Raw genomic sequence first — 13,022 nt, 5'->3', positions numbered from 1 at the left:
ATTGAATGAACAACGTATTTGAACCCAAAATTGCAAAAAGGAACCATGGCTATACGCATTTCAGAATTATAGGAAGTTCCTTCATCAGTAGCAAAAACAAAACATAAGAAAATAAAAGAAAAATAATGAAGATTTACTCCTTATAGCGGGAGTTATTCGCTGTTGTAGACAAAAGAGTCGAATTCAAAATGAACCAGCAACAAGAGCTGAGGAGGAGGACAGAAAAAGAAAAATGGCAGAGCCAATCATGAACGAGAACGTGATAGTGATGAGTGAAGAATAATTATTGTAAAAACTGTTGCCAGATTTTTTAGAAGGGTGGCGTGCTAGTTAGATCGTTGACCAACTGGTTTGTATTTTTGTTGATGTGGAATGATTCGAAGTCCAAGTCAGACGGTGAGGGGCATTTTTAAATGATTTTGGCAGAAGAGAAGTCAAATGACCAGCAGTGTTGGGCTATGGATGAGCGATTAAAGTCTTGGTTGGTTATGCATCGCTAAATCCTTCGCTAAAATTCTTCAAAAATACAATTTTTCTGTGGTTTTCAACCCCTGTCAATAAACTTAGCTTCTCTAAACTAAAAGATCCCATTGACCCACTCAACAACTGGGGCATCTACAGTATTTCATGGCAATGCGGACTTTCATATATAGTCCAAACTAAACTGTTTAATACTGTTTAAATGAGCATAGAAGATACGTAATCAAGACTTTAACCGCTCATCCATAGCCCAACACTGCTGGTCCTTTGACCATAAATTTGACTTCTCTTCTGCCAAAATCATTCAAAAATGCCCCTCACCGTCTGACTTGGACTTCTTCGAATCATTCCACATTAACAAATATACAAACCAGTTGGTCAACGACCTAACTAGCACACCACCCTTCTCAAAAATCTGACAACAGTTTTTACAATAATTATTCTTCACCATCAGCATCACTATCACGTTTTCGTTCACGATTGGCTCTGCCATTTTTCTTTTTCTGTCCTCCTCCTCAGCTCTTGTTGCCGGTTCATTTTGAATTCGACTCTTTTGTCTACAACAGTGAGTAACTCCCACTATATAAGGGTTACGTAAGCAAATTTTTAGCCATTTTTTACCCCCCCCCCTGTTGTCAGCAAAATTTTGTCATCAGCTCTGCCCCTCTGAATCCTAATTCATATTTTCATAAGGGGGCGGTTGATGATGTAAGCATTATCCAAACCACCCTCCCCAAATACGTTGTTCATTCAATTGTCTTATTTGTTAGCTAGCCAATAACAGATAAAAGGAGTCTGTTAAAAGAGGTTCTACTGCATAAGTAAAAAACGTGCTTGATTGTCACATCCCCTGTGTGTGTGTGTGGTTCACAGAAAAAGTATGAAATCTTTGTCTGGATAAAAGAAGGGCATTTAGAGAGCATAAAAGTGGAACAGGTGACCTGGCATCATTTACTGAAAAAAAGAAGGGAGTTAAATCAAGGTTGGTAGATAACATTGGCACTGATCCAAACTCATTTTTCAAGTATGTCAACAATGGCTGCAAGAAAACAGTTGGCCCCCATCTTGATAGAAGGATCTAGGGTAGAGAGCAATGTAGGCATGTGTGGTGCTTTCAATAGCATTTTTGCATTAATTTTAATAGCAGAGATGATATCTAAAGTGCGGGTGTGTCATGGGGTCAATGATATTCCAGTGGAAGATGTGGAAGTCATACAACTTCTAAAAATATATATGAGCAAGAAAGCACCAGGACCAAATGATATTTATCCTAGGTTCCTTAGGGAATGTGCTAATGAACTGTTGGGGAAATTGGATAGACGAGAGTAATGTCTTGTCAGTCAGAAAACCAGCATGGCTCAAGAAGGGGAAGTCAAGTGTAACCAACCTCCTTTGCTTCTATGATCATGTGACTATGGCTTTGGCAAAAGGCAAAAATGTCTATGTTTATCTTGATTTCCCGAAGGTAAATCAAGGCCAACATGTGTTTACATGCTCCTGAAGTGTTTACATGCGATTGGCATTAGAAGCAATTTGTTGAATTAGATTGGCATTAGAAGCAATTTGTTGAATTAGATTGGCATTAGAAGCAATTTGTTGAATTAGATTGGCATTAGAAGCAATTTGTTGAATTAGATTGGCATTAGAAGCAATTTGTTGAATTAGATTGGCATTAGAAGCAATTTGTTGAATTAGATTGGCATTAGAAGCAATTTGTTGAATTAGATTGGCATTAGAAGCAATTTGTTGAATTAGATTGGCATTAGAAGCAATTTGTTGAATTAGATTGGCATTAGAAGCAATTTGTTGATGCAATTAGGGTCACTGCTTCGGGAATTCTCATCAACAAGCAGCTTAGGTTTTCTAAACATAGTTCAGCGGTTAGTCAAAAAAAAACTAAGAGAATGCTCAGAGTTGCATTCTTAAAAAGGTCTTTTCGCATTCTTTTAAAATCATTCTTCTGCTTTTCTAGAGCTTAGTTCATCCTGGACTGGAGTATGCCATAATTTTTTTCGAGCCCAAGTGGCACAGTGGTAAGATGCTTGTCGCATACTATGAAGGTGGTTATCATCAAGGTCCACCAGTTTGAATCTAGGTGAGAACATCAGAAGCAAGTTCTTTACCGAGCCTGGGATGACCAACGATAGATTGGCACCTTTATTCCACCCAACTTCACTAGTTGGAAATCGCTGTACGGCAATATATGACAGGAATTTGATGTGTGATAAAGTAGTAAGGTTTTTGGAGACCATAACTACAGAGGGACATAGACTTGGCTGAATGGGGTGCAGAGATAAGCTACTCATGCTCTTGTTGGCACACTAGGCTTGGCAACAAAGAAAGACTTGATTTCTTGAATATGTTTACATTGGAGGTTCTCTTAAAATTTTTAACAGGATGGATAGGATGGACCACAAGTTATTAATAAACCGTCAATCAACTGCTTCGACAAAGGGGACACCAGTATTGTTTATTAAGGGACAATGCCAGGTTGTAGTGTCACAGGGAGTTTTCCTCTAATAGGTTTGTTAATAAATGGAATAGCTTACCTCTGGGGGTCATGAACTCTAACACAATTGACACATTTGAAAAGAAATACGATAAACATAGTAAGATAAATCAAGAAGCTATCCATGCTTAGAATTAAGACAACCATAAAATTTTTTTATGGATAGTATATTATATAGTATTAGTTATTAGTTTTTTCTTTGATGATACGTATATGCTTTTATACTGGGTTGCTTTATTTTGTTTATATATGACATCCATATTTTAATAGACATCTTTTTCCAGCCATCTCGTCAGACATTTTGCCTGTTATGGCCTTTGTATTTGGATAGATTGGTGGTTCTCAACCAGGGGCCATCTGGCTCCCTAGTGACCCTGGAATATTTTAAAGGGGTGCCACAGGTGAAATATGTTAAAAGAAGAGCCATGGTTTTTGATTGAGGGGAGACCACTGAGACCTTGAAAAATTGTATTTAAGTGAAATACATATTGGGGGGGGGGGGGGGTTGGCTTTTTTTAGACTCCAGCAAAGTCACCTGTAGAACCCAACCCCCCCCCCCCCCACGAGAGACTGATGGGCATCTATATAACAGCTCAGGTTCTGGAGATCCCCCATATTTATAAAAAAATTTGTATACCATTAATCTACCCAGATATCAATTTATCAAGTAGAAAGAATCTTTTTCCTGGATGTGGAGACCCTAGTTAAAACAAAACAAAGGCCACAAGAAAAAAAAGATAAATCAAAAGGTGCCATGGACAGAAAAATGTTCAGAAACATTGGGTGGATCACAGGTTTCCAACTGATGTTCTGTAGAACCTGGCGTTCAGGGAGAGGTTTTCTTGGGTTTTGCCGTATCAAGAGTTTTAGAAAATTTTACTGAGTAGTCAAAAATGCAGGGTTGGTAAAAAAACCCGAAAAACTGGGTTTTTTTGGTTTAAACCAGGTTTTTTGGTTTAAACCAGTTTTTTGTTTTAAATAGTATTGACATTAAAAACAATGAAATTTCTGAAAAATCATTCAAACTTCTAATAATTAACTAAAATAAAATGTTTATTAATGTAATTAACACTATTCCCATATTAATTAATCAATGAATATTTCTTACATTTTAACAAAAAACAACTTTTGCAATTTAATTATTTTTTGCTTAACTCAATGGATTACTGTGTGTTTGAAAATTCTTTTAATATTATTATTAATCACATAATATATAAAGGTTTTTCTCCAGTTACTTTCAGTATGCTTAATTAGGAAGCTATTTTGCAAAAACTATAATAAAAATTAGATGAATATAATGTATTTAATAAAGCATAAATAATGCAGATTAATTAGCAATGATTTACTATATACAGGGTGATTATTGCTAAGGTTCTGATTTCAAAACACTGTAAAAAAAGAACGATTGTCAGAATGACTTCAAAATTGACATGAATATTCCTGAAAAAATTAAATTTTATTTGATAAAGGGGGAAAAATACTTAAAAATGTAAAATTAATGACATCATCCAACATGTGGAGAATTTGCTCGCAGAATGGAAACTATAGGCAGTCATGGCAGAATGATCATTTGATCATTTTTGTCGCACCACGGTCATTTTCTGCACACGAGGGCTAATTAGACCGGGACCTACAATTTATTGCCGATTCCAAACGGCAGGCTTGTTTTTATACTCATCGAGAGGTTGGCGCGTTAACCTCTCGATGGGGGACTCCCTGCGGTAGCAATTTTTTGCTGCGGTCAAGTCGCCGTTTTTTGTTGTACCCCTGTGTCAGGAAAGTTTTCTGACAAGGATGAACCGGGTATCGAATCATGGCAGAATGATACCTTAATTATAGCATTTCACGATTTCATAATTCATGGAAACATCACAAAAAACGAAGTAATTGAACAAATAACTACAACTTACTTAAGAAATGTTAAATATGTTGTCCACCACGTGTTCTGGCTATGAGGTTGAAAGCACAAAAATTCTTGTTCAACAACAGAATCGGAGTATGCCATGGTCATAATGTGGATGTGCTTGCAATTCAGCTTTATTAAACCAAACGTGCCCCCCCCCCCGTTAATATTCCTGAGGAACTTCTAACATATAGGGAATGCGCTGGAGATTGCAATTCACCAAAGTTTGCAATCTGACCACTGTTTATAACATTTTGAGGTACCCCCACAGCCAGAAGTTGCAAGGGTTAAGGTGCATCCTGTCAAAATCGGTCTTCAGCAGCTGCTTTGCTGGTATTGCAATGTGCATCTTGATAGAAGTTCTATCCACACACTGATGCTGTGGAAGTGCCGAAATGATGTGGTTGCACAAAATAGATTATACTGCTGGCCAAGTACAGCATCATCTACTTGCACATTTTGCACTTTTTTTCTTTTGCAAAAGAAACGTACATTGCTTCAGGAGTATCCATGCAAATTTTCAAGTCATTCGGATCAGTACTTATTGTATAGTTTTGGAATCAAAACTTTAATTATAATCACCCTGTATATAGCTGATTATTTTTCATAAATCTGTTACTACTATACAGTAGAACCTTAACTGGGCTTAACAGTGTGTGTGTGAAAGTATAAAAAAAACAACTATTGAATATTAAAACTGGGAGATATACAGTAGGAGATGTGCTACTTTTTATGGGAAAGAAAATGAAAATGTATGTGAGGTAATGTAACTACTAGTACACTAGTCTTTGTCCTTTAAGGACAGCTGGTGTCTTTATTGGATTATAGGACCACCTGCCCCTAGCATGATGGTGTCACTACTGTTGCTCCTTCTTTGTAAAGGAAAAAAGAAACCTGTGAGATAATACACCCCTACATTTAGATGTGATGTGTGATGCAATCCTTATTTATGAATTTGCTAAAGATAGAGCATCAGAATGTAGCCAAAGGTTAGAAAATGTTGTAAAAATGAGAAATTTTGGCTTTTATATATAACTTTAAATAACTAAGCTACTTCCTTTGAAAAATATATATATATTCTGGCCACTTTTCTGAGACTTTTTGAAAAAAACCACTTATAAAATCTTATGTCATTTAAAGCTATACCATCAGAATGTACCCCAAGGATATAAAATGTGGTAAAAATGAAACATTTTAGCTAATAATGAACCAATATGATATTTTTCAAGGGAAAAAAAATGATATTTAGGCAACTTTTATTTGATTTTTTGAAAAAAAAACCAAAGTGGTTTTTTTAAAAAAACCATGTGGTTTAAACCAAACAACCCTGCAAAAATGTATATTGTAGAAATATCCATATTTATTTGACTGCTATGAAGCAGTCTCATAACCACAGCCAGGGTTCAACACAAACTATTTGATCATTTGATCATTTTTGTCGCACCACGGTCATTTTCTGCACACGAGGGCTAATTAGACCGGGACCTACAATTTATTGCCGATTCCGAACGGCAGGCTTGTGTTTTATACTCATCAAGAGGTTGGCTCTCTAACCACTGCGGTAGCAGTTTTTTGCTGTGGTCAAGTCGCCGTTTTCTGTTGTACCCCTGTGTCAGGAAAGTTTTCTGACAAGGACGAACCGGGTATCAAACTCGCGACACCTCTAAACATCCTTTGGTACTTTAGGCGAGTATCTTATCGACCGGGCTACCACGCCCAACACAAACTATAACATCACTATAACATATAAACTATAAGGTACCAGAGGGTTCAAACACTTTCAAAACCCTCTGGTGTGGATAATTAAATCATACTATACTTAGAAAAAATTACCATAATGAATACTTACAGGAAATATGCTCAAGCATCCAAACTTCAAGAAAAAAAACTTGATAGGCCAATGGCGGTAAATATATATTAACTCTTCTATATAAACACAAAACATTCCAGTTGTAACTACACCACCAAGCACCACCAAACCTATGCTTAGCTCACCTAAAGCTGTGTTCAAAAAACAAATCAACATTTATAACAGCAAATTGACACCAAGTTTTGATATATGTATATATATTTATTACTGCTAATGTCTTATAAAAAATTGAGCATTTCATAAATTGGCCAACCATTTCAGATATTGTCCAAATCACAAAGTGGCCAGGAACTGGTTGGACACTTTGTTTGTAAGATGCCCAGACTTCAAACACCACTCTGTAACACACATACATATTTACAGGGTGCAAAGTAAAATCCTTATACATCTTGACCTTTGAACCAATAATTTTAGAGACTTTCAATTAGAACACGTATTCAAATAACATGCCCATTTTAGATGTATCATTTATTTTACTAGGTGCTGTATATGTACCAAGATACAAAATTTATATTTTATGCAGTCCTTCTAATTTCCAATAAAAAAGTTGTTGCCTTGTCTCTAATGAGCCCAACAAAAAAAAATTCATGCATCCAAGTCAGGTGCAGATCTATGGGGAAAGGGGGTGGTCACCCCCAAGAGAAATGCAATAATTTGTGAAATTTTTGTATCTTTTATACAATAATATTGCATTAAATAAATATAATTACCTGTATCCACGTTTTTGATTAAATAACAAATTCAAGAAAACTTCATCTAAAAAATGGGAAAAATCAAGGCATTTTGTTAAAAAAAAGGTCAGGATTGAGGAAAAAATCGAAAGGACAAAATGCGGGACGCATGGTCACCTTATTCACAACAATTTGAAAAATCACCTCTTCCAACAGCAAGCTCTAAATGCGCCCCTGATCTAAGTGCAATATTTGCCGAGATATTGCTCATTGAAAGTTTAGGAGGCATCTCAGAATTTTGAAAACTTTAAATAAAATGCTAATTTTTAAAAGAATTTTTCCAATTTCTCACTTTTTCCTCTCTAGTATGTCTCTTAATATGTTGTTCGTCCCCCATTTTCAGCGATTTTTGAATTCAAATATCTCAACTAATATTGCACTTAGAAACATGGTATTTTTATTGTTGGGCTCAGGAGAAACATGGCAAAAACTTTCTAAGTGAGTTTTTGGGTACAGAGTGTCTGTATAAAAAGTTTATTTAACACATGCAATGTACCAAATCGAAGACCATAGGAATGTGCGAAAAATAAGAGTTTAAAATCAGTCTCCCTACAAAATTTATTTTTGGAAATTTCTTGTATCATCTGATAATAATGGCCTGGTATGGACAATAATTATTTTAGGACAGGAAACCTTTCTTTCAATGCAACAATCTGAGTTCAATTCAAGTGAGAAGTTCAAAATCATACAATGCTACACTTTTGCCCATCCTGATATCTTTTGAATTTTACTAACAAAAAATGACTGCTCACAGTTGCAAATCAACAAGCATACATGAATATTAAAAAAAGCTGAATTTTTGTCAAGATAAAAACCATCATTCTTGGTGTTAAGTTGTTGCCTCATATCGCAATACTTTCTAAGAGTACAGATATACGAATACATTTTTATAAAATTCATGGCAATACCTGATACAGCTTCTTCCATGGTAGGAATATATTCATTGGCCAACAGAGATGAACAATTCATTCTTCACTGCCCATAAACTTCCATCTGTGTATAAAATAACCAAAAGGGTAAGTAAGGTCACAAAAGTTAAATCATTAAAATGTTTTATTTTCAAATCAGATACAAGATTTCCATGAAATTTAAAAACCATATCTAAGTACGAGGCCACAGTCTTCCAGAGAAGCTAGGTATTCTAACACTAGAAAGACTGAAGCAGTCATTTTGACAGGAAAGCTACTTCAATGTATGATTGCACCTGGAGAGTTAATATAAAGTAATTCAAATTTTATGCCCTTTCTCATCTTTTTTGAGGCTTCAAAAGTCTTAGAAGATAAACATTCTAGGTTTCTTGATCACCCCAAAGCAGAATGTTCTACATTGTTCTGCAACGAACCCTCAGTTGACTGGAAATGTTGTGACAATAAAAATTCCCATAATAGTGTTTTTTCATTAAAATTCTTAAGATTCTTAAAAAAATTTCAGATTGTTCTGCAACGTACGTCGCAGATTTTGGCATATTCTGCTTTGTGGCTTAATCAAATAGTCAAACTGACCATCACAGAGATTGTGCATGAATAAAATTACAAAACATCCTGAAAGAATTGTGTGAAAACAGAAATAATAGAAGAAAAAATAAGGCATCCAAAGAGTGCAATTTAGAATAATATCACCGGCAAATAAAATATAATTAATTGAGCATCACTATAGATCTTAACGCATTTTTTAAATTTTTGTTATAAGCAGCAGAAGCTACCTCATAATATATGAGGTAGATTTATTCAAATAAATAGGAAAATGTATTTGCAGCAACAAATGCATGCAGAGAAGTAGAAACCATCCTTATCTTTGATGTCATTTTAGAGGCCCTCATACATTTTTATTATTCATTTTGTCATTTTCAGGTTTTCCCCCCTTGCTATCAGGAAGCAGAAATCTGTCTACCTATGCTTGTCTATATGTTGTTTATTTAATACATACTATCATGTTTTGACGAATCCCTTTTCAAATTTGCAGAAAATGAGAACCAATGTCCAAGCAGGCCATATGCTGTTATTGCTGTGGCCCAGCCTGTTCACGTTAGTATGAAAAATGCTTGGGATGGTAGAGCTAGTGATTTAGCCAAATACAGCAACTATATTTGGTTAATGATTTGGCCGAATATAAATTTTATAAAAATTCACAATTATAAATAAAAATTGGTGTTTTTAATTTTTTTTATAATTTTTCAAATATAAATATTTCTTATATTTTCATAACATAGTTTTATTCCCACGCAGGTGGGATTTAGTGGATTGATAAAGATGTTTGTAATACTGTATTTTCAAAATATCAACCTTTTATCATAAGGTTATTTCTAGATATATGTTAAAAGTCTTACATTTTTTTAGAAATAGTGTCAGTCGTTCTGTTACTGAGCAGCTGTAGTTATTTGCATATAGAGGTATATACGTATGCGGGAATATTTTTTAAAATTGAATATGCACTAATAGATAATATGTATTTTAAAAACCTGCTTTTTTTTGCGTGTGATTTTTTAAAATATATATATATATATCTTTTTCTCATTTTTGATACATATTTTGGAATTTTCTACTTTTTGATACATATTTTGGAATTTTCCACTTCTTGATGCATATTTTGGCATTTTTAAGTACACATAATCCGGGCTCGAGTGATAACAAAGCAAATCGTAGTTGACTTAAGTGGAGTTTAGTTATCGTCTCGAGTTAAAGACATTTTTCCTATTGAATTCAGTATTATGCCAACCATGAGAATAATAAATGTCAAGTTATCTGAATAGTTGAGTTTTCCACATGCAGAGTTATAAAGATTCTTCTGTTCTTCATACTAGGCTGTAGAGAGAGAGGAAGGGACCTGGGTGTCTCCCCTTCACAAAATATGAGAAATCAACTGATATATGGAATCACATGGTTAAGTCTATAGTTCCATCACTTTGTTCCCTCGCCCCAAAAAATTAGATATCCTCCCCCACTGAAATAAATTTTTGGCTATGACCCTATGTTCATGTATATATTTTCCACGAAAAAAGTAAAAGCCCTTCATAACAGATTGAAATCATTTAAATTTCTTCGCTAGATTTATCAGTACTACTGTTTTTACCTAGGCTACTTACTGAAAGGAAAAAACCTTTCTTCAGAACTGGTCTGCTTATTATAGTATGCCAATACAACAGCAGTTCTCAACCAGTACTCTACACGCATTTCTCAGGGGCTCTATGGCCGCTCTGGGAAAATAAAATAAATCAGGAAATTTGATGAATAAATACAAAAAAATAGGCCCACTGATCTCTGCCATAGGAACTATGTATTAAATAACAGTGTTGCAACTAGATGCTGGGTCAGCCAGGGCAAGCACATATTTTGGCAGCCCTCCCCCTTCTCCCTTTTAATGTTGAAGGCAAAGTTAAAAGATGAAATTTAAGCCATCTCTGGTCCAGTGCCTAGGGCACAAAATCTACTCACTCCCCTCCCTCTAGTAGTGGTCCTGCTTAAAAAAAGGTCAGCAAGTTAAAAAAGGTTGAGAACTGTGGGTATACAACAGACATCACAATTCTAAACACAAACCCAAAAATGTACAATCTTCCATACTTTTTTTTGCATCAGGTTATAACTTGTTTACAGTACTTCAGTCAAAATTAATTATTTTTTTAAATAATTGTTGGTTCACTTCTGCTCCAGAGACTATTGCATACACATTTATTTATCCCTTTCATTAAATTACTATTCGAATACCTTGTATTTAAAACTTTGAACTGACAGTCACTATATAGTGCAATTTCTTATGCTAGAATATATTTCTAAATCATAGCAACATTCTAAAAAATACTTATAGTAATAAAAAGTTATGGAGTTTTAACGTTTAAGTTCATAAAGCTTTCAAAAACAAGAGTTTTGCTATGTATAAAATGAAAGTTGCTTCAGGTTCCATGATAAATAAAAATTAAGTTAATGATTTGAAATTTTATTATCAATAAAAAAAATTGTTACACTAATGTTGACCACTTTCTTTCTATTAAGAGAGAAATAATGAATGGTATGCAAGTGTTAATTACTGATTTAAAGATGACGGTAATTTTTTAGTTACCTCAAGCACCCACACTTTCAAGACTAAGACAACATTCTTAAGGATTTGTTCAAAGACAATTCAACCTAATGCTATGACGTCCAACAAGAATTCTTTTTGGACGATTTGAGCTTCGATAATAATCGACTTATTTCAAAAACGTGCATTTCACTACAGTTAATGTTTTCCTCATGTTTTCAGTTGTTCATTAATGTTATGATGTTTGTTCCATTTCTATCGTCGATTTCACTGCATTGCAGCCAATAACAATCCCAATTTTACACTCCGCTAGTGTGATCGTTCTCATATGGCCGCACAAATGTGTTTTGCGAGATTCTCGAACCAAAAACTAGCAAATAATTTTGCGAACACTGAATTCTTGCTCTCATCTCAAGGAAATTTAAAACGTTAAAAACTTGGGTGAAAATTCAGAAATAAGTTTTCAAAAATTATTTAATGAATATCACGTAGAGAGATATCATTTCCGTGCATGGCTTTCGTAACCGCACAATGTTGGTATTTGTTTCATGTGACTGAATAAGGTCTCATGTGTGAACCATCACTTCGATTAGATATTGCAATCAGATATTTAAAATGATCAGACTATTTAATTCTGTCTTTATTTCCTTTTGTTTTGATCAAATATATATATGAATAATCTTTGTGACCATATTTTATAGAACAAATATGGGAAGTTAGAAGTTAGGATACTTAATACGGGACATTGTCAATTCTGAAGATTTTATGTCACTCTCCACTATTCATATCAAAATTTTAACAACTTATGCGAAGATGATTCAGGAAAGAAAATTTAACAGCCTTTACTGGGACTCAAACCAATGTTCCTCCGCACTGCCCTACATCCTGGAGCAGTGCCCCTCGGTCAGACTTCTCACGGGCCCTTCTATAGTTAATTTATAGCGTGAAAAGCAAAAAATGATGAGCATTGTCCCGGGCCCTGTCAGCCCCACCCTTGTGGTGGCCATGCCTCTCGCATGTCGGTGAGCCCACTAGATCACCACTCTACAGTCGCCTTTGTCAGGGCCGTCTTAAGAGCATCATGGGCCCCCGGGCCAAGTGCTTTTTCTCAGGGCCTACCTGGAAAATTCTCAAAAATTTCAAGTACTTCTAGTTTTTCTGAGGCCCCTCTTTTCTTGAGGCATGCCGTCTTAACGCATGGGCTCATACGCCTTGGCCTTTTTTTACTGGCCTTTGTGTGACACTAACACTACCCAAAACTGCATTTTCCGGTAATTCACAGATGACGAGCCGGCTATCATCATCCTATGATGATTTGAATTTTTTTTTTACGATGAGACTCATTGAATTCTTAAACGACGTATAGATGGCATACGCATATATATATATATTTTCCAGTTTTTATTATTATTATTTCCCTATTCTCTAAAGCCCCGTTTACATGCGCAAGATTGGGGGCCGCTTTGGTGATAATTTCCGGCATGGCAACTTTTTCCCCTCGTAGGAAAAAGAAAGGTG

The 13,022-nt window shown here is 35.1% G+C and overlaps 1 protein-coding gene across 1 annotated transcript in view; it reads right to left on the bottom strand.

Annotated features, from left to right (window-relative positions):
* The window catches only part of LOC149065596 (organic solute transporter subunit alpha), a 42,803-nt gene extending 30,979 nt beyond the window's left edge, over positions 1 to 11,824 (bottom strand). The window contains exons 1-3 of the mRNA XM_089253791.1: positions 11,547 to 11,824; positions 8,402 to 8,486; positions 6,742 to 6,893 (exon numbers count right to left, since the gene is read on the bottom strand). Coding sequence (XP_089109917.1) covers positions 6,742 to 6,893; positions 8,402 to 8,462 — 213 coding nt within the window. The 5' untranslated portion in view covers positions 8,463 to 8,486; positions 11,547 to 11,824. The remainder of the gene's footprint in view (positions 1 to 6,741; positions 6,894 to 8,401; positions 8,487 to 11,546) is intronic.
* Positions 11,825 to 13,022: the final 1,198 nt, after the last annotated feature.

This window comes from Pholcus phalangioides, unplaced genomic scaffold (assembly GCF_987345545.1).
Source record: "Pholcus phalangioides strain wild (caught in Gottingen) unplaced genomic scaffold, Ppha-v1.0 ptg000039l_1, whole genome shotgun sequence".
NCBI classification, from domain to species: domain Eukaryota; kingdom Metazoa; phylum Arthropoda; class Arachnida; order Araneae; family Pholcidae; genus Pholcus; species Pholcus phalangioides.
This window is presented reverse-complemented; position numbering and strand designations above follow the sequence as displayed.